The sequence below is a fragment of the Camellia sinensis genome, chromosome 13 (assembly GCF_055761805.1).
Source record: "Camellia sinensis isolate YWXY chromosome 13, ASM5576180v1, whole genome shotgun sequence".
Taxonomy (NCBI): Eukaryota; Viridiplantae; Streptophyta; class Magnoliopsida; order Ericales; family Theaceae; genus Camellia; species Camellia sinensis.
Genome location: NC_138973.1, coordinates 59895107 through 59920198, shown reverse-complemented (window position 1 = coordinate 59920198; position 25092 = coordinate 59895107). Strand labels below are relative to the sequence as shown.

At 37.9% G+C, this 25092-nt stretch overlaps 3 protein-coding genes across 11 annotated transcripts in view; 1 reads left to right on the top strand and 2 right to left on the bottom strand.

The window, feature by feature from the left end:
- Window positions 1-328: 328 nt before the first annotated feature.
- Window positions 329-4166, bottom strand: LOC114293323 (bifunctional adenosine 5'-phosphosulfate phosphorylase/adenylylsulfatase HINT4). Of its 2 annotated transcripts, XM_028237358.2 has the most exons (6): window positions 4021-4166; window positions 3862-3908; window positions 1934-2010; window positions 1770-1833; window positions 744-821; window positions 329-612 (listed from the first exon to the last, which is right to left on the bottom strand). In XM_028237358.2, the coding sequence occupies exons 1-6, from the start codon at window positions 4117-4119 to the stop codon at window positions 504-506; spliced, it is 474 nt and encodes a 157-aa protein (XP_028093159.1). In that variant the 5' UTR covers window positions 4120-4166; the 3' UTR covers window positions 329-503. The 2 variants fall into 2 exon arrangements, with proteins under 2 accessions (XP_028093159.1, XP_028093161.1); XM_028237360.2 differs by lacking the exon at window positions 4021-4166 and having other exon boundaries at window positions 1934-2014; window positions 3862-3993.
- Window positions 4167-4264: 98 nt separating this feature from the next.
- Window positions 4265-12547, top strand: PRMT7 (protein arginine methyltransferase 7). 6 transcript variants are annotated; one of them, XM_028237355.2, is made up of 14 exons: window positions 4265-4618; window positions 4937-5171; window positions 5454-5579; window positions 6926-7090; window positions 7174-7292; window positions 7378-7478; window positions 8118-8383; window positions 9251-9487; window positions 9734-9807; window positions 11217-11310; window positions 11386-11535; window positions 11631-11705; window positions 11817-11913; window positions 12130-12547. In XM_028237355.2, the coding sequence occupies exons 1-14, from the start codon at window positions 4281-4283 to the stop codon at window positions 12279-12281; spliced, it is 2229 nt and encodes a 742-aa protein (XP_028093156.2). In that variant the 5' UTR covers window positions 4265-4280; the 3' UTR covers window positions 12282-12547. The 6 variants fall into 6 exon arrangements, with proteins under 6 accessions (XP_028093156.2, XP_028093155.2, XP_082758463.1 ...); XM_028237354.2 differs by having other exon boundaries at window positions 8112-8383; XM_082902337.1 differs by lacking the exon at window positions 11386-11535.
- Window positions 12548-19094: 6547 nt separating this feature from the next.
- Window positions 19095-25092, bottom strand: part of LOC114293291 (chaperone protein dnaJ 13) — a 32805-nt gene continuing 26807 nt past the window's right edge. For all 3 annotated transcript variants that reach the window (XM_082902334.1, XM_082902332.1, XM_028237327.2), the window contains one exon: window positions 19095-19515. In XM_082902334.1, coding sequence (XP_082758460.1) covers window positions 19504-19515 — 12 coding nt within the window. In that variant the 3' untranslated portion in view covers window positions 19095-19503. The remainder of the gene's footprint in view (window positions 19516-25092) is intronic.

Below are 25092 nucleotides of genomic sequence, written 5' to 3'. Positions count from 1 at the left end.
ATACAATCTTTGCTTAAACCAAATGCACCCTTCATTTTTTCCGAGGAAATCTACCAAACAAGAGAAAACCAAAAAAACAGAAGATCAAACACCGGATAACTCCAAAAGCCAAGTAGTTGCACTTCAATATATTCAGTTTTCAAAAATACCCAGTTGTTGAACAAGATTGGCGTTTCCTCCAAGGAGAAAATATCATACACCAGCACCACTATTATTGTGGAGTAATTTTATCAAAAGCAGGAATATGAACAAGGACTGCAGAAAATGTAAAGCATCTTCAAATATAATAGTATTAACAGAGAAGGGCTTCATCCCATGAATAATTCACTTGCAAAACAAAGAGAAATTCATTATAAGATAAGCAAAGGCGTATCACAATCTCTATTAAGTTTATTAAAAGGGAAAAAGCATTTGCATATATTGACTTAAGTGATTATAACATAACCTACAGTTGTGAAATGAGATTAAATACAATCCAATACACAGAGGAACGGTGAATAAAGTCACACTTTTGATGGAATAGAAGAAAATGGCTTTATCCTTTCCAACAACTTCTCGGCTTCAATAAATCCACCCAGACATCCCAAAGACATGTATTTTATATGTTTCCATCTGTTTAAACTCCAGATAATTAAAGCAGGTATTTACATATAACTTGCATGGAAAAAATTTCAGCAATTCGAACAATCGATAGTAGAAGAGAATTCAGGCATATGGCAACAATCACGTACCAAACTGCTCACCTTGGTGTATAGGGAAGTGCAAAACAGTGGAGATGGAGATGGTTAACACTGTTCAAAGGAGGTTGATGAAATCCAAATCTAGAAGAAACCCATAAGAATCAAACTTTGCTTAGTAAAACTCATAAAAGAAGAAAAAAATAGAAAATATAGTTAATTTTGAATCTGTAATATGGGTTTTACCTATTATATTATAGCAACCAAGATAAAATGATCTTTCATAAGAACCATAGATAACAAATAGGAATTAGAACAACAAAAAACAGGCTCTGTCCTTTATAATCAACTATGAGTTTTAGGAGGGTAAACAGTGTCTATTTCCCTTCTTTATGTGTGGATGAACCAATCAATGTTATCAAATAGCACACACCATAACAAGAGTAGGTACAAAACAAACATCGATTTGAGCTAAAGTCAAGAGGAGCAGCAATTAAAACTCTATTATATATTGAATATGCAATACTATTACCGACTATGAAGCACAGACACTTCTCAGAAAGTAGCGTATCTGTTTCGGACACAAACACTCATTGGACACTTCTCAATACATGTCAGACACTTGTCCAAACATGTCCTGTTATTTTTTAATTTTAGACCTCGACAATTAGGGAACACATGTGTCCATCACTTAAACATACAAGAAACTAATTATAAATTTAAACAAAATAACCTAGGGTGCAAATATAAAAGAAAAATAATGTAGATTTACAAAAGTTAGTATTACATTGCATTTTTATTATCTTTGAATGATATATGACATATAATAAATATATAAAATTATATATTTTGTATGTATCCCCCTCCCCCACGTGTCATGTCCTACATTTTTGGAAAAATTGTTGTGCCGGCGTGTCTATATCGTATTGTATGTCCATGTTTGTCTTTCTTAGATTACCGATCTTCGATGCCGAAATACTGAAGTGATTTAAGCAAATAAAAACCTTCACTTATTCATTCAATTTGGTATATGGAAAAGTTGATATTCAACGGCATGTGAAATGTGAAAATGCTTCCACACAGAAACAATACCTGTGCTTGGACTGGGGTGCATCTCTGTGCAACAGATTCTGCCCTACATTTAACATGTGACTCACTGGCCAAGAAGGAAATTTCAAAGATAAGACACAGTAAGAAAAATGAAACCCAAAACTGATTCAGAGTTCAGTTTGGTTGCTATTATTAAATTTTCTTACCCAAAGAATGGTCTTCGGTTCTTCTCTGGAGGTCTTTGACTGTTGGAATGTGCTCCACAGGAACTACTAAATAATGCCTATCTAGACAACAATTCAATGGGACCGATTAAAATTATGACGACAATGATGACAACAAAGCTATGAGGGTATATGTGAATATCCAATTTGTAAGATGACGACAGAATCATTTCCTATGCCATCAACAAATTTCACCGAAGTCTTCACAATTAGCAATTCTAACTGGTAATCAGAAGTCTACATAATAATAATTAGAAAAAACACAATATAGAAGAACAGGCAATCATAGTTGTGCTATGTCTAGAAACATAAAAGCCCAAAGCAAAACCAATGAATAGGTTCCCAATTTGGGAACTTACCAAGGGACTGAATAGATGTTAAATCATACATTTTAACCAAACCAAGCCAGGTCCAGTGTGTTCAGGTGGGGTTCCACCAGAATAAAATCTCACTCATACTTTGCCTTGGAGTACAGTGTTTAAAATCCTGAATGATGAACCAAGAAGAAAACTAGCCAAATCTGAAATTTTCTACACAATAATTTTTTTTGGATAATAGCACATTTCAAAGAATAGATTCCTCTATGGTATTGTTTCTTTTCTACAGATAAAGCAGAATATAGAAGTTAATCCATGCAATATCACAAACTGTTCATCAGTGGTTGTGTAATATCAACAAGAATTGTTCATGTAATGGTTATTTATTTGGTGATCCAAAAACGTATCACAAGCAACAAATGACAGTAAATAATCACATCCAAGGAGGACTTTTCCTCCTTGCTGGAAAATGATTTCTGCACAAGCATCCTGGCCATAACATGGTTTATTCATATCCATGAGTTTAACATAAAAGTAAAAATTTATGAGTTTGACAACATTGAAAAGAAAGGAGAGATTATGATGAACAAACTTCTTTCTACCTCATTTGATTGAGATCTATCTACAACTCAATTTCTGTTTTCTCGAAATATATAAGATATTATTACAGCTTACACAGAGAATTACAGCCAGATAACAAAGTATCCACCTACACTCCTAAATACAAGACTAGATATTTCTTTCCTTACGCAAATCCTGGGCAAAAAATGAATATACCCTCCCGGACAGGTGCAGAAAAAGAAGAGGAAGAATAAACCAAAAATGGCTTCTATAAAATATGTTCATTAGATCTATTGAACACACTAGCCTCTGCTATAGAGAGGTAATATTTTGCCCAACACTCTTGACTAGCCATCTGCCAAGAAGCATTAGGGTGGCTATATCTCACCCACCCAGCTCAGAATCAATCAAGACAGATACAAAAATTGTACCAAGTTGAAGACAATTAATGAGATAGGATGCTGAGAAAGGTGAACAAGTGGGGGGTTTAGTTGAATGGCGATGGTGTTAATGTTTTAAAGGGGGAAAAAAGTCAGTTGAGGCCAATATAACAGGTAAGGAGCTGGTGGTTCAAGAATAACAATCTCCTACTAGAAGACGAAGATACAGCAGTTGAAAGTGAACTTGACCAAGTGTAACTCAAATGCTTGTCCCTTATAAAGTGGGTGAAGGGATTGAGGCACAGCACAAGAATGGGTAATGAAGAGGTTTAAAGGACTTGGCAAATTCCTCGGACTCCCTTTGTGAGAGGTTTGAGAATGACGACAGAAACAAAGGGGTGGGAGTGGATAGAGGCAAGAGTAGGAGCTTGAAACCCCCAAAATTTTAAACATATTGTCATCATGTTTTAAAATCTTCATCAAATTGAAACCCCCAAAATCTCAGATACAATATACAACCCCAATTCTGAAATGGGTCTCCAAATCTTCCCAACTGTCTATGCAATGAATATATATACTCAAACAGAAAACAAAACATTCAACAGTAACCAAAAACAGCTCTATTATAATAAATAAATAAATAATTTGAAACCTGAGTGCTGAAGGATTGATGTCTTGAAAAGCAACAGCCTTCTCATCCTGCACAATCTCAACTTGTATAAATCAGTAAAAATAAGATATTTTACACAAACTTTCATATGTATGTATATATGGAGAGGGAGAGAGAGAGAGAGAGAGAGAGTGATCAAACTGAGTGGAGAAGAGTGGTAGAGCTGGCGATTTGACAGAAGATGCAAGACGGTGATGCTCCACCCGCCATTTCCCCTCCCTTCTTCACCTCACAGATCATTCAGCTTTCCGATTACTTGCCAACATCAACTACACAAAAATACGTTTTGTAGTGTATAATCTTGAAATTACTATGATATCCCTGGAAGAGTAGTAAACCCTCGTTTCTTTTCTTTTCTCGCAAAACCTCACAAACCAAACACCCACTAAAAACCCTCTTTCATGCGCTCTCTCATCCACAAAACCCTAAAAGCCTCCACCTTTTCCTTCTTTCCCATCACCAGAGCCTCAATCACCCCTCTCCTAACCTCTCATTTGAGCCCCAAACCCGTTCGAAGCATGAGCTCAGGGCGCATTTTCCAGCTGAAACTCGACCCACTCACAGGTAACTCAGAATGGGTCGTCATCGAAGAAGACGAAGCTCCAGATGTTCCTCCTCAACCACCCTTCTTGGCCACAACATCGTACGTCGACATGCTTAACGACTCTCTCCGTAACAAAGCCTTCCGCGAAGCCATCGACAAGACCGTCACGAAACCTTGCCATGTTCTTGATATTGGGTATTTCCTACTTTTTCATAAACAGTTCATTGATCATTAATATTCTGAACATGCTTTAGTCTCTATTTATAATTCAAATCAAAAAGTTAGCAGCTTTACAATCCTGTACCCAATAATTATAAATTTAGTGTAAGATTGAGCTAAATTATGCTAATTTTTTCGTTGTCGCCATTGTTTTGAATTCTGGGTTGGGTGCATTTGATAATTGTTTGTTGACACATACAATGCTATTGTTTGCTATTGAGAGTATATGTACTGCTGGTTTTGTTTTTTGGTGGATTGTGATTTGTGATCGAATAAGTACTTTCGTTGTTGTAGTGCTGGAACTGGCTTGCTATCAATGATGGCTGCACGAGCAATGGACTCCGGTAAGTCAACAACATGTTCTGGTTCCGAGGGTATGGTGACGGCATGTGAATCGTATCTTCCGATGGTGAAGCTGATGCGGAAAGTTCTGCACCTCAATGGTATGGAAAGAAAAGTGCGCGTAATCAACAAGCGATCTGATGAACTAGAAGTTGGTGTGGATGTCCCTTCACGTGCAGATGTTCTTGTTAGTATCATTCTTTTTTTCACGATATATTTATATGTAAAATACATACCGTTACCCTAAATGAAACAAGAACAAATCCTGTAAAATACTTGTGGCCAGTTGTTTGACAATCTGTGCCTTGTATGTTGCTTGTGATGTCTTACAGAGAGACCAGAACTTCTCATCCATAGTGCAAATCCCATGTCACACTCCTTGCTTTAGTTGGCACGTGACTCTTTGGCGTATGCCACTGTATTTGATTTCTTGTTTTTATTCTTATGAAGTATAAAACTCTAAATGCAGGTCAGTGAGATCCTTGACTCAGAGTTGTTGGGTGAAGGATTAATTCCAACTTTACAGAATGCACATGATAAGCTATTGGTAGAAAACCCACAGACAGTACCTTACCGAGCAACTACTTATGGCCAGGTGTTCGACCTCAAATATATAATTCCTTTCTATTCAATATAGCAATGTGTTACAATAATATGTTCTCTTTAAATTTCTTCTATCTTCCTTCAATTATATATTTATAGCTTCATTTCATGAACCATTCCTTACCTTTACCATTTGATCCGAATTTCATTGCATTAATTTATTGTTAAATTTGAAGGGTAATTACTGCCCATCAGCTATAAATAGATTAAAATCATAGTGTAGAGACCTCTTTGAGTTTTTTAAAATATGTATACCTCCATTTAGTTTGTAAGGTTGGGCATCAATGACTTCATTCTTGAAAAGCTACATCATAGTTTCGTTTCACAAGCCTCAGCTAAGATCTTCAATGCATTGAGATTGAAGCAATTGAAACATGCATGTGGGTTGATAATTCAAATAAACTTATGAGTTATGCCCAGATATATGTGATAAGATAACATATGCATGGAGCTTTGGCATTATTGAGAATATTGAGCCCCATCTTATTATACAACAAATGGACAACACAAGGACATTCAGAAAGGATTTCATATGTGGATACTACTACGTAACCCAGAATTTGGCTTGTCGGACTGTGATTACGTACATTACTTCATTGAGAAATAATAAGCTAGTCTTATGTGCTGTACTTGTTTTTTGAATCACTAAAGTAAGTGTAGAACGGAAAGGTATGCGTTTTGGCTTGCACAATTTGGGTGATAGATCACTTGAGAAATGGGGTAGCTTTCTCTGACAGCCCTGATTTGGCCGTAGAATGTCAGACCTCATGGATGATTGGACATACCTTGCTGAATCACAAATTGATCACCTTGATTGGCAAGTGTCAGAGTCTAGGGATTTTCTGGATGGGTTTCAGAACAACAGATTTGTTCTCTAGAATCATCAGGTAGCTTGTAAATTTTTTAATCCAAGCAGGTTTCCAGGCAGTTCAGACTATACCTGGTCAGAATCAATCGTTCCCCACCGCCACCAAATAAAATAATAAGTAAAAATAAAAAACTAAACATTTATGATGAACACAGAGAATGGTCTCCTGGTCCAGTTCATACCCTTCCCCTTGCCTTAACGTAAAGTCTCTGCAAAAATCGTAGGTTTACATGTTTCTGATGTAAAATTTCATATTGCCATTTAACTGAAAGTTGGACTCTCACAAACACGGAGAATCCTTGCATATTCTTTCTTCTTATTTTCACTGCTCTTCTCGAATTGTATGCTGCTCTTGCTTTCTCCATCTTATGATGCCTTATATTATTTGTTTTACTATTGACAAAGGATTTCTGTGATCACTTAGTGCTGACTTTAAATTAATTTGTCTCCCTCTCAATTTTTCATCACAGTTGGTTGAAAGCAAATATTTGTGGAAGGTGCATGATTTATACAATAATGAAGCAAAAGCGTCAGATGAAATTCATCTCGTTCCAACAGAAAAGGAGACAATTTTATGTGTCAAATCGCAACAGATCGCCATGCATTGTGATGCAATAGAAGATGAAATAAAACTTGTAAGACATTATTTACTTTTGAAAAACTTAGTAAGAAAATTGAGGTTTATTTTCTATTGGTACTCAGTTTAGCATTCATCCAGCTGTCAGAACCTTTCAAAATATTTGAATTTGACTTTTGGAAAAGGCCAGAAAGCCAAGGCAAAGCCAAGCTGCGCATAAAGGCAACTAATGATGGTACAGTTCATGCTGTTGTTTCATGGTATATATGTTGGTACCGTAATTACTATTTTCTGTCACAAGTTTTTCCAGGGATGGTTATTCCAATATCTTGGTTTCTTTTTCAGGTGGGTACTTCAGCTTGATTGTGAAGGGACAATTTTCTATTCCACTGGCCCAAAATGGATAAGTTTCCCATTCAATAAGGAGTTACAGTCATCATTCCCTAGTGAGTGAAGGTGTTTTACGTTACTTTCTGTAATTATAATGTTCTAAAGTGATGTTTGGAAGTTGCCTTAGAATAAGGAATCAGTTAACATATAAAGCATGATGCTTTTTGGCTATTTTCTGATGTTGTCTCTTAGTCAGAATTAGGGAACAAAAAAGTGAAGGCTAAGGATAATGCTACATGTTACTTTAATGAACACACTGTTTTTTCATTCTCTTAGTTGGACGTCCTAAATCATTTGAAGAAGCAGGTCATATCTACTTCTAGAAATCACACAAGTATTTGAAGTTGGTTGGAAGTAATTTAACTAGAATGTAGATCTCCATATGAATGCATTAATGCATTGTTCTATTGTACCTAAGACTTAATTGGAAGTAATGTATTTACGAAGCTACTCTCAAATTCAGCCTAGGAAATTATACATGTTTACTTTCAGCAAAGGGTTCAATTCTTGAGCAGCTCTTAGTAGATGATGAACTAAATAAAGCTTACATATTGGGATCCTCTGCTTCAAATTCTGTAATTTGATGCTCACTTAATAAAAGGTGCATTTTATGTTTGTTATTTATTTATTTTTCTTTTAAATTGGTTTTCATTTTATCAAAATTTTAATTTTCTTTGTTTCTTGACTAGGTTCAGGGGATTGGTGTGACCACTGGAAACAATGTGTCTACTTTTCCCCAGGAAAAGGTCTGTCCATATCCAAAGATGAAGAGCTTCACTTACATGCTATCCATACTGATATCAGCATCTCATATGAATTTGAGACTCAAGCCGAGGGAACAGAGATTGAGCAGTGTGATGAATTTGCTCGAGACGATCAGCTCATTCTATCACCAGAAAGAGTTGCAATTTATGGAGATAGCAATTGGAGATATTCCTTGTTAGAAGCTGTTAAAAAGGCTGTAAGATCTCTCTCTCTCTCACACAGAGAGATATGCATTAACACCATCAAACTTGAACAGTCCTCAATGCGCAAACACCCCCCCCCCCCCCCCCCCCCCAAAAAAAAAAAAAAAAAAAAAAAACAACAACAACAAAAGATAAAATCTCAATTAAGATTAAAATAAAAATAAAAAATTTGAATTCTACAATGGTTTTTTCCCCCAGCCATGCAGAAATGTTCTGCTCTTGGAGCAGTGAACAGTGAATAGAATTACTTCCATTTTTTTTCATCTACTTCTCTAATATCAAATTACTTTGTGAAACTCGGCAATGAATGAGGAATGAATATGGTTCATGATACATTCTGATTTCACCTTTGAAGATAATTTTCACCCCATGCTTGCATACATTTATATTCTCTCCTCTGTCTAATTTTTCTTCTCTGGTACTGATGTATGTGGATATCAAGGGTAGAGTTACTACATTCATCTTCTACTTTCATACATATTATACTTTAGAAAGTGTTTGTTAAGATTTTGTAGAAAGGCCTCTCTCCGAGTTTACATCACTTCCAATAAAATAGAAAGCCACAAGGGCACACCATATCTAAAGATATTGAGACCCTGTTAAAATCCCTAAACTGGCTACCATCTATCAATAATTCCTATATTTCTGACTTATGTGTAGCTTCTGGGTGCTCAGATTGGTCTAATAACTAGCTCTTGGAAAGTAGAAACTCTCTCTATCGACATACATCTTTTATCATATACACTGAATCTGAGATTGTTACTGGATTCCTCATGAATACAATACTCCATTGTTTATATTGCATTACTTTTTCATTTTTAACATCCGAGGATCGTTAATTTTAGTTGGTTTGCTTGCAGTTGCAGGGAAAAATTTCCCCATTATGCCTTGTTGCAGATGATAGTGTTTTCTTAACAATTGCCATTGCTCATCTCTCCAAAACATCACATGTAATCTCTTTGTTTCCGGTGCTTCGAGAAAAGGGTGCCAAATATTTACAAGCAGTTGCCGTTGCAAATGGTTACTCAATGGATCGAGTTGAAGTTCTTGAGAAAAGGAAAAATAAGTTGACCATGCATGATACTCATCAGAAAAAGGTCATTTCCTCCACTTCAGCTTGTATGTCAAGCCAGATGTTTATGCTTCTAGTTTTTATGAAGTTTCCCTCCAAAATGTTACAGTGTTTGTCTTCTAGTCAAACATGATGTGAATTGCCAAATTATCAATAGTTAATTTCCTCCTTTTCTTTGTTTATTTTAAGTAACTTTTATTACTATAAGCTGCTGCAGACCAATTATGAAATTGAATGTAAACACTGGGGGTATTTCACTTTCTATCTGCAGGTTGAGCTCTTGGTTGGTGAACCGTTTTATTGTGGAAATGATAGCATGCTTCCATGGCAAAACCTGCGGTTTTGGTAAATAATACTACTTTAATTTGTATTTGTACGATATGTCTTGATTTGAGCATCAAATAGTGTGTCTGAACTAGGAAATATTGCATCCAGTTTTGTCTCAGATTGAAATGCTTAGTTTTGTAAGAATATCACTTGCAATGATCATTCTGGATGTATTAATGCCTGAAAATGAATTAAAGTCCCACTATAAGGTGTTGGAAGTTTACTCAACTGATGTTATTCTGACTATTTCTTCATCAGTGACGCTTAAGATCTTTTTTACCAAAGGTTTTGAATATGTTCCATGCCTACTTAAATTAGGTAGATTTGGATTTGAAGTATGAGGGGTGGAATTTTTTATGAGGATACTTTTAACAATGAAGAAGCATTGGCAGGTGCAAAAAACTGATGAATGCATGGGACATAACTTATTGTTTATAAGAAGACATAAAACATTATACAAATTTTTTCATTTTTATAGTAGGGTGCTAAGTGACTTGTGTATGATCTAAGAAGTACAGACACTTCTAAGAAGGTGACGTATCCGTATCATGTCTATGTCAAACACCGACATTCTTTGGACACCCTTAGTACACGTGTCCGACACTCTTCAAAGCGTGTCTTATTTTTTAAATTTTTTTAAAGACCTGGACACTCTTTGGACACTTGAAGGACACACGTGTCAATCGCTTAAACACATGTGTCTATCGATTTGACACATATGAAACTAATTATAAGTTTGAACAAAATAACTTAAGATACAATAATAAAACAAAAATCATATAAATTTATAGGAATTAATGTCATATTACATTTTTTATTATCTTTGAATGATATATTCATATATATAACATATAATAAATATATAAAATTATATATTTCATGTGTGTCCCCCACATGTCATGTCTTGCATTTTTTAAAAATTAACGTGTCAGCGTGTCCGTGTCGTGTCACGTGTCCGTGTCCATGCTTCTTAGTGTATGATTGAATTGAGATTTCTTTATAATTATTTGCAAATAGGTGTGGAATGAATCTATTTATCCAATCAATATATCATTTTCTTAGATGGTCATGTTAGTTTGCAAGGTCTACATGGAGAGTGAGTGCCTACTGAATTTTATGGCACTTACTATTTGCCATGGCTGCATGTATAGACACATTTTTTAACTTGAAAGTTTTCTGGAGTATAATTAGAACATATCTATGTAAACTTAAGTTGAATATTACTCGGAGATTATCCTTTCAATTCGACATAGTTGTAACATAAATGATCTTAAAGGCATTATCTGAACATCAGACAGAGGTGTAGATGCACCTGCACATAGATAATGACTTATATAACCATGTTCTTTTTAAAAGGTCTACTGAAATGCAATCCACTCTGTATAATTTACCTAAATTGTTTTTTCTCACTTTGAAATGGACCTAAGGAAGGAACGAACTACGCTTGATCCGGTCCTGTCTAATGATGCACTGATAATGCCTTGTAAAGGAATACTGAAGGCTTGTGCAATGTCTCTTCCTGTAAGTATCATCTCTTTTACCTTGACCCAAGTATGTGATTGTGTGGTAGAGGTTTACTTAAAACTTTTTGTCTAGGATCTTTGGAGAAGTCGTCGCTGTTTAACAAAAATTGAAGGTTTTGATCATTCTGTAGTAAATGCCACCTTAGGGGCGTGTGGTGATTTACCCGCATCCCAAGAGAGCCCTTGTTTTCCCTTTTTTGTTTGGCAGTGTGGGGAGAATAAGGTAATCAATTTGTGTAATGGAAAGTACTTTTTATTTGAGAATATAATGGTATTACATTTTGATATTAAATGCAATTTGAGTTCAAATCATTTCAGGTGCTCAGTGAGATATCTACAGTCATGGAGTTTGATTTCTCAAAACCCATTAGTCCTTGTTTTGGGAAAGTCCAGGTATTGAATTATCCCTGCTTTTGAATGTGCTTGTGTAAAACTGGTCCTGCACCAGGATCTGCAATACCTGAACCAGGTATCAAATGTATACTTACAAAGAAATTTGTCTAGGTTGAATTTACGGAGCCTGGGATATGCCATGGTTTTGTGCTCTGGATTGATTGGGTGATGGACATTGATAACTCCATTGTGCTTTCAACAGGACCCGGTATGCTTGAGTTTTTTGCTAGAGTGAAATACTGGAAAGTTGGTATCTATTTTTGCTGTTTGTCACACTTAATTATACCATCTTTATGCTTTAAAACTATTGAACTCGCCTACTTAACAAAAAAGGGGGAAACTGGAAGTTCCTCGTTTACAACAGACTTTTGAAATAATGCATGAAACTTTCTCGGGCTTTTTCTTATCTTACATGTGTGTTCAGATAAAAGATACTGGAAGCAAGGAATTAAGCTGTTGGCCAAGCCAGTCACAGTTGGAATCCATGGATCGAGTAGAGGTAACATTTCAGCGGAAATTGAGGCGTCCTTCAACCCTTCAAACGGTGAAATTGATATCAAATATGCTTTCACATAATTCTAGAGTTGCGTTAGCTGAGCCTCTCTTCGTGTATTCTCTCAATTGAACTGCTGGTGCTCAATCATTTATTCCCACTGTATCGTTAGGTACATTAGTTACAAATTTTATGGAATCGTGTAATGACGGATTTCAGGATTCAATTTTTCCTACATTGTTCAATCTTTTCTAATGGGTTTTGGAGCACCATATATAGACTAGGAAGCAGTTCTATTGGATGGCTGTACAATAATTCTGTATATCAAATATATAATTTCTTTCGTGGATTTTTGAGGTGAGATATTTGATCGTTTTGAGTTACAAAACATGATTTCATCTCCATTTTTCAGTTCATCAATTTTGCTGATAAGCCCAACATTCTTAGCAGAAAAAATGGAGTAAAAATTAGTGGAGTATAGCATGCTCCAAGTGCACCTAATAATTTTTACACAATGGTCTCTAAATTATGCAATTAATTTTATTTTTATTTATAATCTTTAATTTGTATCAATTGCATCTCTAATTTTTACACATTTATCTAATGTAGTCATTTTTTTAAATTGTTGTCTAAAGAATAGGGGAACAATGTTTATATCAACCTCACATCAAACACCAAAGGACTTTAAAAGGACATATGAATGCATCCGAATATTTGTTGGGATTGTGAGACACCAGAAATTAATCACACACAATAACACAAGAATATTTACGTGGTTCGACAATTGCCTACGCCCACAGAGAGTTATCCACTATAGAATTTCCCGGAGGGAGTTTACACACTCACACCTCACTCTCTCACTATAGCACTCTCACTTGTTGCTTCTCACAATCTTCTGTTAGATTACACACACTGCAATCTATCTCAAACCCCTCCTCCTCTTCACCTCAATTTATACACAATTGAGGGAGGAGCTTATTGGTTGCCACCAACCTCTTCCACTAGTGAGTGGGTGGAAGAGTGGGAGAGCCATCTTCAGATAATGGAGAAAGTAGACTAAGTGGGAGTTCTATTTGGGCAGTGGAGCTAACAATTCTCCCCCTCACGGCCATGTGGATAACTGACTTCTCACTTGAAGTCCATCCCAATAATGTCATTGCGGATTTCAAGTTTGTTTCTTAAGACCACCTTTGTAAGTATGTCAGCTGGATTCTTATCTGTATGGATCTTAATCAGTTCCAATTACTGCTTTTCCATCACTTCGCTTATCCAATGATACCGAATATCAATGTGCTTTGTGCGAGAATAGTACATCGAATTCTTGCTCATGTAGATGGCACTTTGGCTATCACAATGTACCGTGAACTTATCTTGCTTTAATCCCAACTCTTAGAGAAATCGCTGCAACCACAACATCTCTTTCCCAGCTTCCGCTGCGGCAATATATTCTGCCTCGATTGTGGATAAAACAACACATTTTTGCAACTTGGACCACCAAGACACAGCTCCCCCTGCAAAAGTGAAAAGAAATCCTGATGTAGATTTTCTACCATCAAGATCTCCCGCCATATCTGAATCCTTATAGCCTTCCAAGATTGGTTTAGCATCTCTAAAGCACAAACACATTTTTGTCGTACCCTTGAGGTACCTCAGAATCCACTTGATTGCTTCCCAATGCTCTTTTCTTAGATTGGAAAGGAATCTGCTTACTACTCCAACAGCATGAGCAATATCTAGTTGGGTAGACACCATTGCGTACATCAAACTCCCTACGGCAGATGAGTAGGGAATAGCCTCCATCTCTTCTCTTTCTTTAGTAAAGAATGGACAAGAACTCTTGCTCAGCTTGAAATGATTAGCCAGCGGAGTATTGACTGGCTTAGAATCTTTCATGTTGAACTTTGCAATCACCCGTTCAACGTATTTCTCCTGTGACAGCCATAGTTTCTTGGCTTTCCTGTCACGCATAATTTGCATGCCCAACATTTGCTGTGCAGGGCCTAGGTCCTTCATGTCAAAGGACTATGATAACTCCTTCTTCAGTGATATGATTGTTGTGGCATCCTGTCCAATAATCAGTATGTTATCAACATAGAACAGGAGTATGATGAAGTTTTCATCGGGAAATTTCTTGACATAAACACGCTGGTCTGCAGCAGTTCTCTTGTACTCATGACCCACCATGAATGAGTCAAACTTCTCGTACCACTGTTTCAACGCTTGTTTGAGGCCGTAAAGATTCTTCTTCAATCTGCAGACTAAGTTTTCTTTCCCTTTTTCTTCAAAACCTTCTAGCTGCTCCATGTAAATTTCTTCCTTCAAATCACCATGGAGAAATGTCATCCTCACATCTATCTGTTCAAGTTCCAAATTCAAATTGGTCGCTAGTCCCAAAACTACTCAAATGGATGTCATTTTCACAACTGGCGAGAAGATTTCATCAAAATCAATACCTTTTTTCTGCCTGAAACCTTTGACAACCAATCGAGCCTTATACTTGACTAGCTTTCCACTGCCATCTTTCTTCAACTTGAACACCCATTTGTTCTACAATGGTTTTCGACCCTAGGGAATTTTTACCAAATCATAAGTCTGATTCTTCTGCAAGGACTGCATCTCTTCTTGCATAGCTTGATGTCAGCTACTCTTCTCCTTATGATTCTGAGTTTCTTGAAAACTTTCTAACTCCCCCTCATCAGTAAGCAAAATATAATCAGAAGCAGGGTATTTTGACGACGGCTTAGACTCTCTTGTTGATCTTCGCAACTGTGGACCAACAGTCTCTGGCAGAGGGGGTTGTGGCTCCCCCTGCTCCACACCTTCTTCTTCTGGATCTTCTTCTTCTGGTAATCCATCCTGCAACTCTACATCATTGGCTGCATGCTGCAGTAGCTCTTCTTCATCAGTAGCATGCTATGATGGTGTAGGATTGGGAACAATTTCTAAAACATCATTAACTTTGGGTTTGGCTAATTGCCCAAAGTCTTCTAAGGTCTGGCCTTCTTGAAATAACACATCTCGGCTTTGAATGACCTTTTTATTTTTTGGATCCCATAATCTGTATCCAAATTCTTCATCTCAATAGCCAATAAAGATGCATGGAGTAGCTTTATCATCTAGTTTATGTCTGTGCTCCTTAGATACATGTGCAAATGTTTTGCACCCAAACACTCTCAAGTGAGAGTAAGAAATCTCCCTTCCAGACCATACTTTCTCTGGAATTTCAAAATTTAGTGGAACTGATGGCGATATGTTGATCAAATAGCATGCAACACGAACAGCTTCTCCCCAAAATGACTTTGGCAGCTTTGTCATTTTGAGCATACATCCGACCTTCTCCACAATGGTCTGGTTCATTCTTTTAGCTATACTATTGTGTTGTAGGGTTCTAGAAACAGTCTTCTCATGTCAGATGTCGCGAGTAACACAGTAGGTTTCAAACTCCTTTGATGTGTACTCGTATCCATTGTCTGTTCGGAGACACTTCAGCTTCTTTTCGGTCTCCCTTTCCACCATAGCATGAAATGTTTGAAAATGCTGGAACACCTCAACTTTGGTTCTTATGACATAAACCCATACCTTCTGTGATGCGTCATCAATAAACGTCATGAAGTATTTTCTGCCACCCAAAGATTCCACTTCTATGGGACCGCATACATCAGAGTATACTCTGCTCAACAACTCTGATTGTCTTCTGGATGATGAGTGGAAAACGACTCTATGTTGCTTCCCAAACAAGCAGTTGTCACAAGGGTTCAATTTTGCTTCTTTGGCAAAGGGAATAAGCGACTTCTTTGCTAGAATCTGCAATCCGTTGTCACTCATGTGACCTAGTTTTTTGTGCCACAAATTTGGTGATGCCTCATCTTCTGTTACGTTGAGGCTATCTGAATGCACCTCCACATGAGTCTTGTACAACGTGCCACTTGCTTGTCCTTTGGCTACCACCAGAGATCTCTTTTTCAACTTCTACATGCCTTTGCCGAAGTAGTTCTCATAACCTTGTCGCTCTAAGGCTATCTTTGAGATAAGATTCAGGCGTAAATCGGGAACATTCCTGACATCTTTCAATACTATCGTGCACCCAACTTTGGTTTGGATGCGAACATCATCGATTCCCACAATCTTTGAAAAACTGGAGTTATCCATCTTCACTGTACCAAAATCTCCGGCTTGGTACGTACTAAAGAACTCCTTCCTAGGTGTGGTGTGGTAGGAAGCTGTTGTATCTACCACCCACTCGGTGTCGTTGTCTGATATATAGAGACATTCTTCTCCTCCAATAGAGAATAATGCAATATCCTCTGAGACAGTAACTGCAGTATTCCCATCTTTAGTCTTTGGCTGTCTATTGCCTTGTTTTTGTTCTCCCTTCAAGGCATAGCAATATTTCTTTATGTAACCCTCCTAGCCACAATGGAAACACTTGAACTTCGACTGGTTCGTACCTTCTTTGGATTTCCCTCTGTCTTGAAATCTTCCTTTGTTGCGTCCTCTACTTTTGCTTCTTTCTCTGTCTCTGCCTCTATCTTTATTTTCTGTGATGAGGGCATGGGATTGATCTCCACCCAAGTCTTTCTGCCTTGTCTCTTCATTGCACATGGCGTCTGTGACCATGCTCATAATCAGCTTCCCTTCTGGTGCAGAGTTGCTAAGAGAAACCACCAACGCCTCCTAACTATCCGATAAAGAACTCAGCAGTAGAACGGCTTACATTTCATCGTCTAAGTGCATCTTGAAGGTTGCAAGCTGATTTACCAGATTTTTGAGTTCACTGGTGTGCTCGGCGACAAACATACCATTCTTCAATTTCAAATTGACAAGCCTTCTCATCACCAAGGCTTTGTTCCGAACGGCCTTTGACCGGTACACGTCATCTAACATTGTCCATCGAGAATAGGCATCTATCTCCTCGGTGACATGATGGTACACACCGTGGTCTATCCACTGTTTGATACAACCGATAGTCTTGCGGTTCATTTTTATCCAGTCATCATGCTTCACTGCTTCTAATTTAACCCCTTTTACAAAAATAGCGTCAAATAGGTCTTTATAATACAGGGTGTCTTCCATCCGTGACTTCCAAATTGCATAATTGGAAGGAGTCAACTTGAACATAAATCCTGAAGTCGACGTTGATTCCTCTATCAACACTTGTCTATACAGAAAATAATCTCTGTCTGAAAAACAGGCTTCGCTGTTGAGTTCGGACTGGTCAAATTAGCTGGAAAAGCACTTTGAATTGTCCAAATACAACTTGAAAATATTTGAAATAGGATTTGCAAAATCTGACTGTACAGATGTGTCTGGAATACTTTAAATAGTTGGAAAGCACTATTGGATCGTCAAAAATGGACACAGAATGGCTTAGATCAAGCCAAAACAGTTTGGACAATTCAGATCTACGGGTGTACCTTAGCCGCGAAGCACTAGATCACTCCTCCGGAAGGTTAACTAGTCAACTAAATGGGCTGACGTGGCTGACACGTGTCCGACATGTGGCTGACAGGCCGACACGTGGCACAGACGTAGTAGATGACGTGGCGATGAGGTAGCAACACATGGCGATGACTGGGCGCTGACTGGTCGCTGACGTGGTTCGTCTTCCTCCTTTAGTCGCGCGTGGGGCGCGTGTGTGCGCGTGGAATGACGCGCCGACTGTGTCAATGGCACGTGGTGAAATTGGGCTTCACGTGCTTTCTTTGGGGAGCGCGTGTGGGCGCGTGGCAAGGCTTCTGGAGCTCTACTTTGCAGATTTGGACTCCTCTCTTCGAGACCTTGCTCCTGATATGTTCAAAACCTGATTTTAAGCAACTTGATTTCTAGCAGTTACGAAGAAATGCACTCTGTTTTTCCGAAACGTAACCAATTCGACTCTGATACCACTTGTTGGGACTGTGAGACACCAGAAATCAATCACACAATAACACAAGAATATTTACATGGTTCGGCAATTGCCTACGCCTACAGAGAGTTATCCACTATAGAATTTCCCGGAAGGAGTTTACACACTCACACCTCACTCTCTCACTATAGCACTCTCACTTGTTGCTTCTCACAATCTTCTCTCAGATTACACACACTGCAATATATCTCAAACCCCTCCTCCTAATCTCAATTTATTCACAATTGAGGGAGGAGCTTATTGGTTGCCACCAACCTCTTCCACTAGTGAGTGAGTAGAAGAATGGGAGAGCCATCTTTAGATAATGAAAAAAGTTGACTAAGTGGGAGTTTCATTTGAGCAGTGGAGCTAACAATATTATCAATCATTACAGATACAATTACTGCTCTAACTATTTCTGATCTTTCTAAAGGTATATTTATTTGGTACTGCATCACCAATATGAGCATATCGGTGAGAAGATAAATTCATTCTAATATCTTTCAAATGCCAAATATAAGAGTGATACAAGTATTTATCATATATATATATATTTTTTTTGATGAAAGGATAGGGTATTAAATTAGATTAATGTGTGAATTTAAGAATGCAATTGATACAAATTAAGAAATATTTATGATTTTCCATATTTTTTAGGGTTTATATATATATATATATATATATATATATATTGGCATAACTTTTCTTAAGTTATAAGTTGATAATAAGACAATAAAAGCTTAAACGATACTTATTTCTATAATTAAATTTTTTCAAATATTTAAATTATTTTTGTCTAGTAAGCTACAAACATAATTGCATCAAACAATCTAGAACATTTTTCTAAAATTAAAAATAAAAAACACTTTTAAACAACTTCAATAAGCTGCACCAAACAGGGGACATTAGAAGGATTAACTATTGACAGAAGCCACCTAACAAGTTACCACATCTCTTGCATGGTAAAAAATGCTGCCATGGGTGCTTTTGAGGTCCAGATATACACTTACTCTGTCAAACAATAAAAATAACTGTCCATTATTCCAATAAAGTATCATGTAAAAGCATGATTGATGAAATCTATGGACAATTGAATATCAATGTGAATATATCAATTCCACCAACAAACAATTCAACACATCAATTCCATAATACTGCTATCCTTGTTTCTTTTTTGAGATTGCCATGTGTGTTCTTCACCTATATATAATCCTTTGCTCCTATCTGAAATCCAATCTTTCCTATACTTGATCAAGTTAATGTGAACAGGGCTTTGTTGGGCCATGAGGTTACATTAGTGCCCAGCCATCTTTAAAGTTCTGAATCAAAAGAATGCATGTATTAAATCAATTCAAATTCAGACCCTTCTGAACATAGCCTCAACATTTTGAAAGCTCCAGCAATCTTCCCTCCGTCACTGATTAAGACTGCACCTGCATACACCACCATGCACAAGTATAATTGTCAACAGCCTTTCCTTTTCCCATTCTCCAATCTGAGATCTCTGATTTAGCACATAACCATATAAGCCACATTGCATATTTAGACATAATTACCACCAACGTTTTTGTCCTTTTTTTTTAATACCATGATCAATATCTTACATAACAGAATTTTTTATGGAATGTTCAACTAGAGTTGTACATTAGTTGCTTCAAACAAATTGTGCTCGTTCAGAAGCTCAAAGTATATACTTTTGACATAAAGATTACATACCATAGCCAATGAAAATGAAATTAACAACCTCATTGTAGAATGCCAGTAGTTTCATGTGACAGAATTAAGTACCAAAAAATTTCCTTTTTTTTATTATTTCACAACTGTCTGTGGGTGAGAGGTGTGGTTAGAGGTAGTCCGGGAAGATGGCGGGCACTTCAATGGCCTGAGATCACCGGAGGTGGAGAGGAGGGGGTCAAGGCAAGCTTGGAGGGGGAGAGATTGGCAGTGATAGACCTTGAACACTAATGTAGAGTGTGAGAGGGGGGTGTTTAAACATGAGACTTGGTTGTATTGTTGTTGTGTCTCGCTGCATATACGATACGTTATATAGGCCACAGAAGTATTGGAGCCCAAGCAAACTGTTGGACAGGTGGCTCATTCTCCTCAACTCCGCTAGAAGTGATATAAGCCCTTCTGTCGTCCGTGGGTTGACGGCAGGCAGAGAGCAATGTTTCATGGCAGACGGAAAGTAACATTTCATATATGCATCGGATGGCATGAATGTAAGGTCGTTGTTGGCTCTTCCCCAAGCTTGGTCGAGATGTAGTTGTCTTAGCAAGAAGACAACCATCTCGACGATCCCATGACCTCAGTCGCCAGTCCAGTATCCTCTGATGATCCCGAGTAATAGTGCCTGGGTCCTGCTCCCAACCTAGGCATCCAAGTAAGTGAATGGCCCAGGGCCCACCTTAGTGTTTAGGAGAGCCAGGAGCTCGCTTCGAAGCGACCAAGTAGAAGAATGGGCCACGGGCTTATCTCAATGTTTAGGAAAAGGGCTTGCTTCTAGGCGACCAAGTAAGAGAATGAGCTGTAGGCCTATCTTAATGTTTAGGAGAGCCAGTGTTTATCAATCCAAGTCCAAATGAACCGGGGCTAATTATATTTTTGTTTGGTCTTGAAGCGAGGTATGAAGTATCATGGGCCCTGCGAGGCCATGGTGCTACCCATTGTAGGGCTCTTCATATTTAGATATATTTGAGTTTATATGTATGCTCCCGCTTAGGCTAAGCATATAGTCTTAGTTTTGCGTAGTACCTTGGCACATGGCGCCCATATGGCTCGCCATGTATCAATCATACGACATGCCACGTGGTGCCTTATTGGTCTGCCACGTGGGTGGGGTTTTGGTGATGTGACACCTATAAGGCTTGCCACGTATTGGGCTTTATACAAGTACCACAATAATGCCCCCCCTATACAGATGCTCTTATAGTTAATGAGAGTATCTGTACATGACTGTGTTAAAAAGTTTTGAAAATATTAGCTCATGCAGACAAGTATTCAGATAATTTGGATTGTTCATGGAGAGTTTACATTTTAAGTTTCATCCGGTGTGAGCTGGCCGGATGAAGATGTGGGCTTGTTGGGCGATGGCTTGATTGCAAGGAATCTCCACCACTTCACAAGAGATTTCAGCTTCGTTCCATAGGCACCAAATTCCACTCATCACCCTTTCCATGCCACTAGAAGGGGGGGCCATAGCCTTGGTGTTAGGATAGCCCATGATTTGGCTCATGAATTGGGCGTCACTTTCCCTTTTTTCGTGTTTGTGATGATGACAAGGTAAAAGCGTCCGCTAGAATGTAGGTGCATGTAGTGTTGGAGGAAGTTGGGACACGACGCCCTCAGTGTTAAAGAAGAGGATGTTGAGCGGAATGTTGTGGGAGATGTTTGGCTGAGCGTTGCGGGAAGCGCTCTCTTCTCCCATGTTGAGATCTACAAAGTTCTCTCTGTCCCACCTAAGTCTCAAATCTTCATTTGGGTTTTCCAACGGTGTTGACATAATGGAGATGTGGTGGTCTAGATCTCTCTCTGTCGGTCTTTGCGAGAGGATATTGATGCAGATCCTCTTGAAATGTGGGATTAATACCTGATTTGCTTGGCAGGTGGATCCCTGGAGAGTGAGGTTGATTTCTTGGTTTAGCAAAAATCAAGTATGGGACATGGAGAGCATCTTTCGAAAGAACTCACACACCAAGTGGCGGTGGTGAGTAGGAGTGGAGCTTGAAGCTCTAGAGTTGGAGCTTGAAACTCTATATTTTGAACCTCTTTGGTTTGGAGCCTTGTTCACCGGCCGCCAAACGGTGTTATCTTGGTGCCCCTCTCCTCCGGAAGCCATTTAAAGAGAATAGGTTGTTGAAGTTGAAAGGAGTGTTGGCGAGTGGATATGAATTTGCTTACATTTTTCATGTTGTTGTCTTGCATTTGTTCTCTTATAAAGACGGGGTTGCATCGGGAAAGAGGGGGTGAATTTACTGACTTTTGCAGCTTTTTGTTGGGAAAGAGTGATCTATGGAGAAGACAACTCATCAATTGGAGTTACTCATCGATTGGAGTTATAGGTTTAAAGCAGACCATTAATAGCTGCTGATTTGGAGCTGCCATGGTAGCTTGCCATAGCTTTTTGGAGAGAAGGTTGTTGCAGTCTGTTTTTAGTGTTTGTAACAAGCAAAGGGAATTTTTGATTAGTTTAAGAATTTTTCCTTGGGAAGGTACAACCTCAAAATGTATATATATGTATATATATTTGGATATATATTATTATTATTTTTTTTATTTGATTTTATTTTTTATTATCAGAGAGGAACTCTGTATTTTCCGACCGGTTGCCCTGTCGGCTCCTTTTACCCATTGTACAGAAGTGTGTTTTATTGACATGGTTATCCGTAGCTGGGTTTCTTAGATTAATGTACCATAAAAAAAAAAAAAAAGAAGTTTGGCAATTCTAGGGTTTTGCTATAACATTCTTTTTGAGTTTGGGTCGAAGTTTTCCATAGTCTCTCAATCCAAGTTGAGTTCTGGGTCTTCTATACTCCCTCTCCCTCTCTCTAAGCTTGGTTGGCTATCCAAGTTGTGTTCCAGCTTTTAGAGATCACCGGTGGGTCGCAAAGGTGTGGAGTGGTGAGGCGACTCGCACGCTTTCTTTGATTGAGGCAAGGTGCGACGTTGGAGGTCGATTTCTGGGTATTGGATTGGGGCTAGGGTTTGGTGTCAACAATTGGGCTGTTTGAAGTAGAGTTGGTCAAACATCAAAATCACGAAAGGAAAAGAGAAGAGAGGCAAGCTGTTAGAGAAAGAAAAGAGGGAAGAAACGTACGAGCGAATCATATAGGTCGTCGACAACGAGCTGGGAAACAGTCGGTGGTGCTATTGGTTGCGGAGTGTTGATTTTGGGTTTGCTGCGAGGGTTGGGTGATTGCCGATCGCTAGTGGGTTTGGGTTGTAATTGAAGAAGTTGTGCGTGGCAGGGGTTTCGAACAGTTTGATGCAGTGAAGTTGGGTTTGTAAGTGCTATTGCTATGGGTGAAGCTTGAGAGGAGCAATGAATCAGGAAGGGAAAGAAAGAAGAGCCGCGGACACTCTTGGAGCTCGTCGCGGTTGGGGCTGCCGCAGGTTGTAAACGTATGTGTGCTGCTCAATTGATTTGTATATATTTATATGTATATATATATATATATATATATATATGTATATAAGGTATGGGTTTGTGATAAAAAAAAAAAAAAAAAAAAGCTGTTGGAGAGTCAAAAAAAAGTGAGCCACGATTTTTTTTTTTTTTTTTTTGTGTAAAATTGATGAGGTAATAGAGGGCTGTGTTTCGGAGAATTGGAGAGGTCTATAATAAAATGTTATTTTGGTAAAGAGTCAAAAGGTTGGAAAGCTATAAAATTAATAACAAATATTGGAGAGGTGTAAGATTAGAAAATAATAATAATCTGTTAGAATAAAGTGTTAAGAGCTATGGAGTTGGAGACCTATACTTGGAAAATTTAGAAGGGTATTGAGAGCTATGAGAGAAGAGTTCTGAGCTGGAGAGTTATAAAAATGGAGAGATAATCCCCAAAAAAAAAAAAATGTGGCGAGGTATGTACAAAACGTTGAAGCGAGGGACCAAAAAAGTTCGTGAATAATAAATAAATAGATGAGGCGAGGGAGGCTCAACAAAATTTTTTGTAGGTTACAAAAAAAAAAAAAAAAAAAATTGAAGCAAGGGAAACCCAAAAAAGAATGGTGAGGGAGGCTCAACAAAAAAATTTGTAGGGTATATACAAAAAAAAAAAAAAAAATGAAGCGAGGGAAGCCTAAAAAAAAAAATAATCAGAAATTATATTTAAAAAAAAAAATGAGACAAGGGAGACTCAAGAAAAATTTTGTAGGTTATATAACAAAAAAGTTGAAACGAGGGAAGCCCATAAAAGGATTTCGTAAATTATATTTAAAAAATGAGAAGAAATTTTTTTTAAGTGATACAAAAAAAAATAAAAATAAGTTGAAGCGAGGGAAGCCCAAAAAAAAAATTTCGTGAAGCATGTAAAAAATGAAGCGAGGGGCTAGAATCAAGTTTTTTTTGTTTGATGAAAGTGAGGATTGGAGCGAGGGAAGGGGTGAGGGGAAGTTGCGAAGTATGGGTTTACTTCATGCGAAGGAAAGAGGCCTATTTCCAAATAGTACCTTAGCAAAGGGAAGAGGACCATTTTTTTTTTTTTTTTTTTTTTTTTTTTTTTTTTTTTTTTTAAGTTTGGTGGAAAGGGTTAGAAAATTAGCGAAGGATAGAAACATACCTGGAACGTAAGGGAGAGAGGGAATTGCGAGGGAAGGTGTACTTCATGCGAGGGAAAGAGGCCTAACTCAAAGTGGTGCCTTAGCAAGGGAAGAGGGTTTTTTTTTTTTTTGGTACTTGGGTGGAAAGGGTAAGAAAATTAGCGAGGGATAGAAACATACCTGGAAGGTGAGGGAGAAGAGGAATTGCGAGGGAAGATGTATTTCGTGCGAGGGAAAGAGGCCTAACTCAAAATAGTGCCTTCCCTAGCGAGGGAAAAGGGCTTTTTTTTTTGGTACTTCGGTGGAAAGGGTTAGAAAATTAGCGAGGGATAGAAACATACCTGGAAGGCGAGGGAGAAGGGGAATTGCGAAGGAAGGTGTACTTCATGCGAGGGAAAGAGACCTAACTCAAAATAGTGCCTTAGTGAGGGAAGAGGGCACTTTTTTTACTTCGGTGGAAGGGGTTAGAAAATTAGCGAGGGATAGAAACATACCTGAAAGGTGAAGGAGAAGGGGAATTGCAAGGGAAAGTGTACTTCATGCGAGGGAAAAAGGCCTAACTCAAAATAATGGCTTACCGAGGGAAGAAGGCTTTTTTTTTTTTTTGGTGTGTGTTGAACATCTCCTTAGTTGATTTTTGTAGGTTTGATGCCTTGCTAACCAGAGTGCCTTATTCACTAAGGGTGAATGAATTGAATTTTTTTTTTTTTTTTTTTATGCCATATCTGATTTGTAATTCTTGTATTGGT

Excerpts from the sequence above, each read along its gene's own strand:
- PRMT7 (XM_028237354.2), top strand. The coding sequence starts at position 4,281 with ATGCGCTCTCTCATCCACAAAACCCTAAAAGCCTCCACCTTTTCCTTC. Across the intron at positions 7,293-7,377 it reads GTTCATGCTGTTGTTTCATG|GTGGGTACTTCAGCTTGATT; the intron begins GTATATATGTTG and ends TTTCTTTTTCAG. Across the intron at positions 9,808-11,216 it reads TGGCAAAACCTGCGGTTTTG|GAAGGAACGAACTACGCTTG; the intron begins GTAAATAATACT and ends AATGGACCTAAG.
- LOC114293323 (XM_028237358.2), bottom strand. The coding sequence starts at position 4,119 with ATGATCTGTGAGGTGAAGAAGGGAGGGGAAATGGCGGGTGGAGCATCA. Across the intron at positions 822-1,769 it reads GCACCCCAGTCCAAGCACAG|ATTTGGATTTCATCAACCTC; the intron begins GTATTGTTTCTG and ends GGTTTCTTCTAG. Across the intron at positions 613-743 it reads GCACTTCCCTATACACCAAG|ATGGAAACATATAAAATACA; the intron begins GTGAGCAGTTTG and ends GAGTTTAAACAG.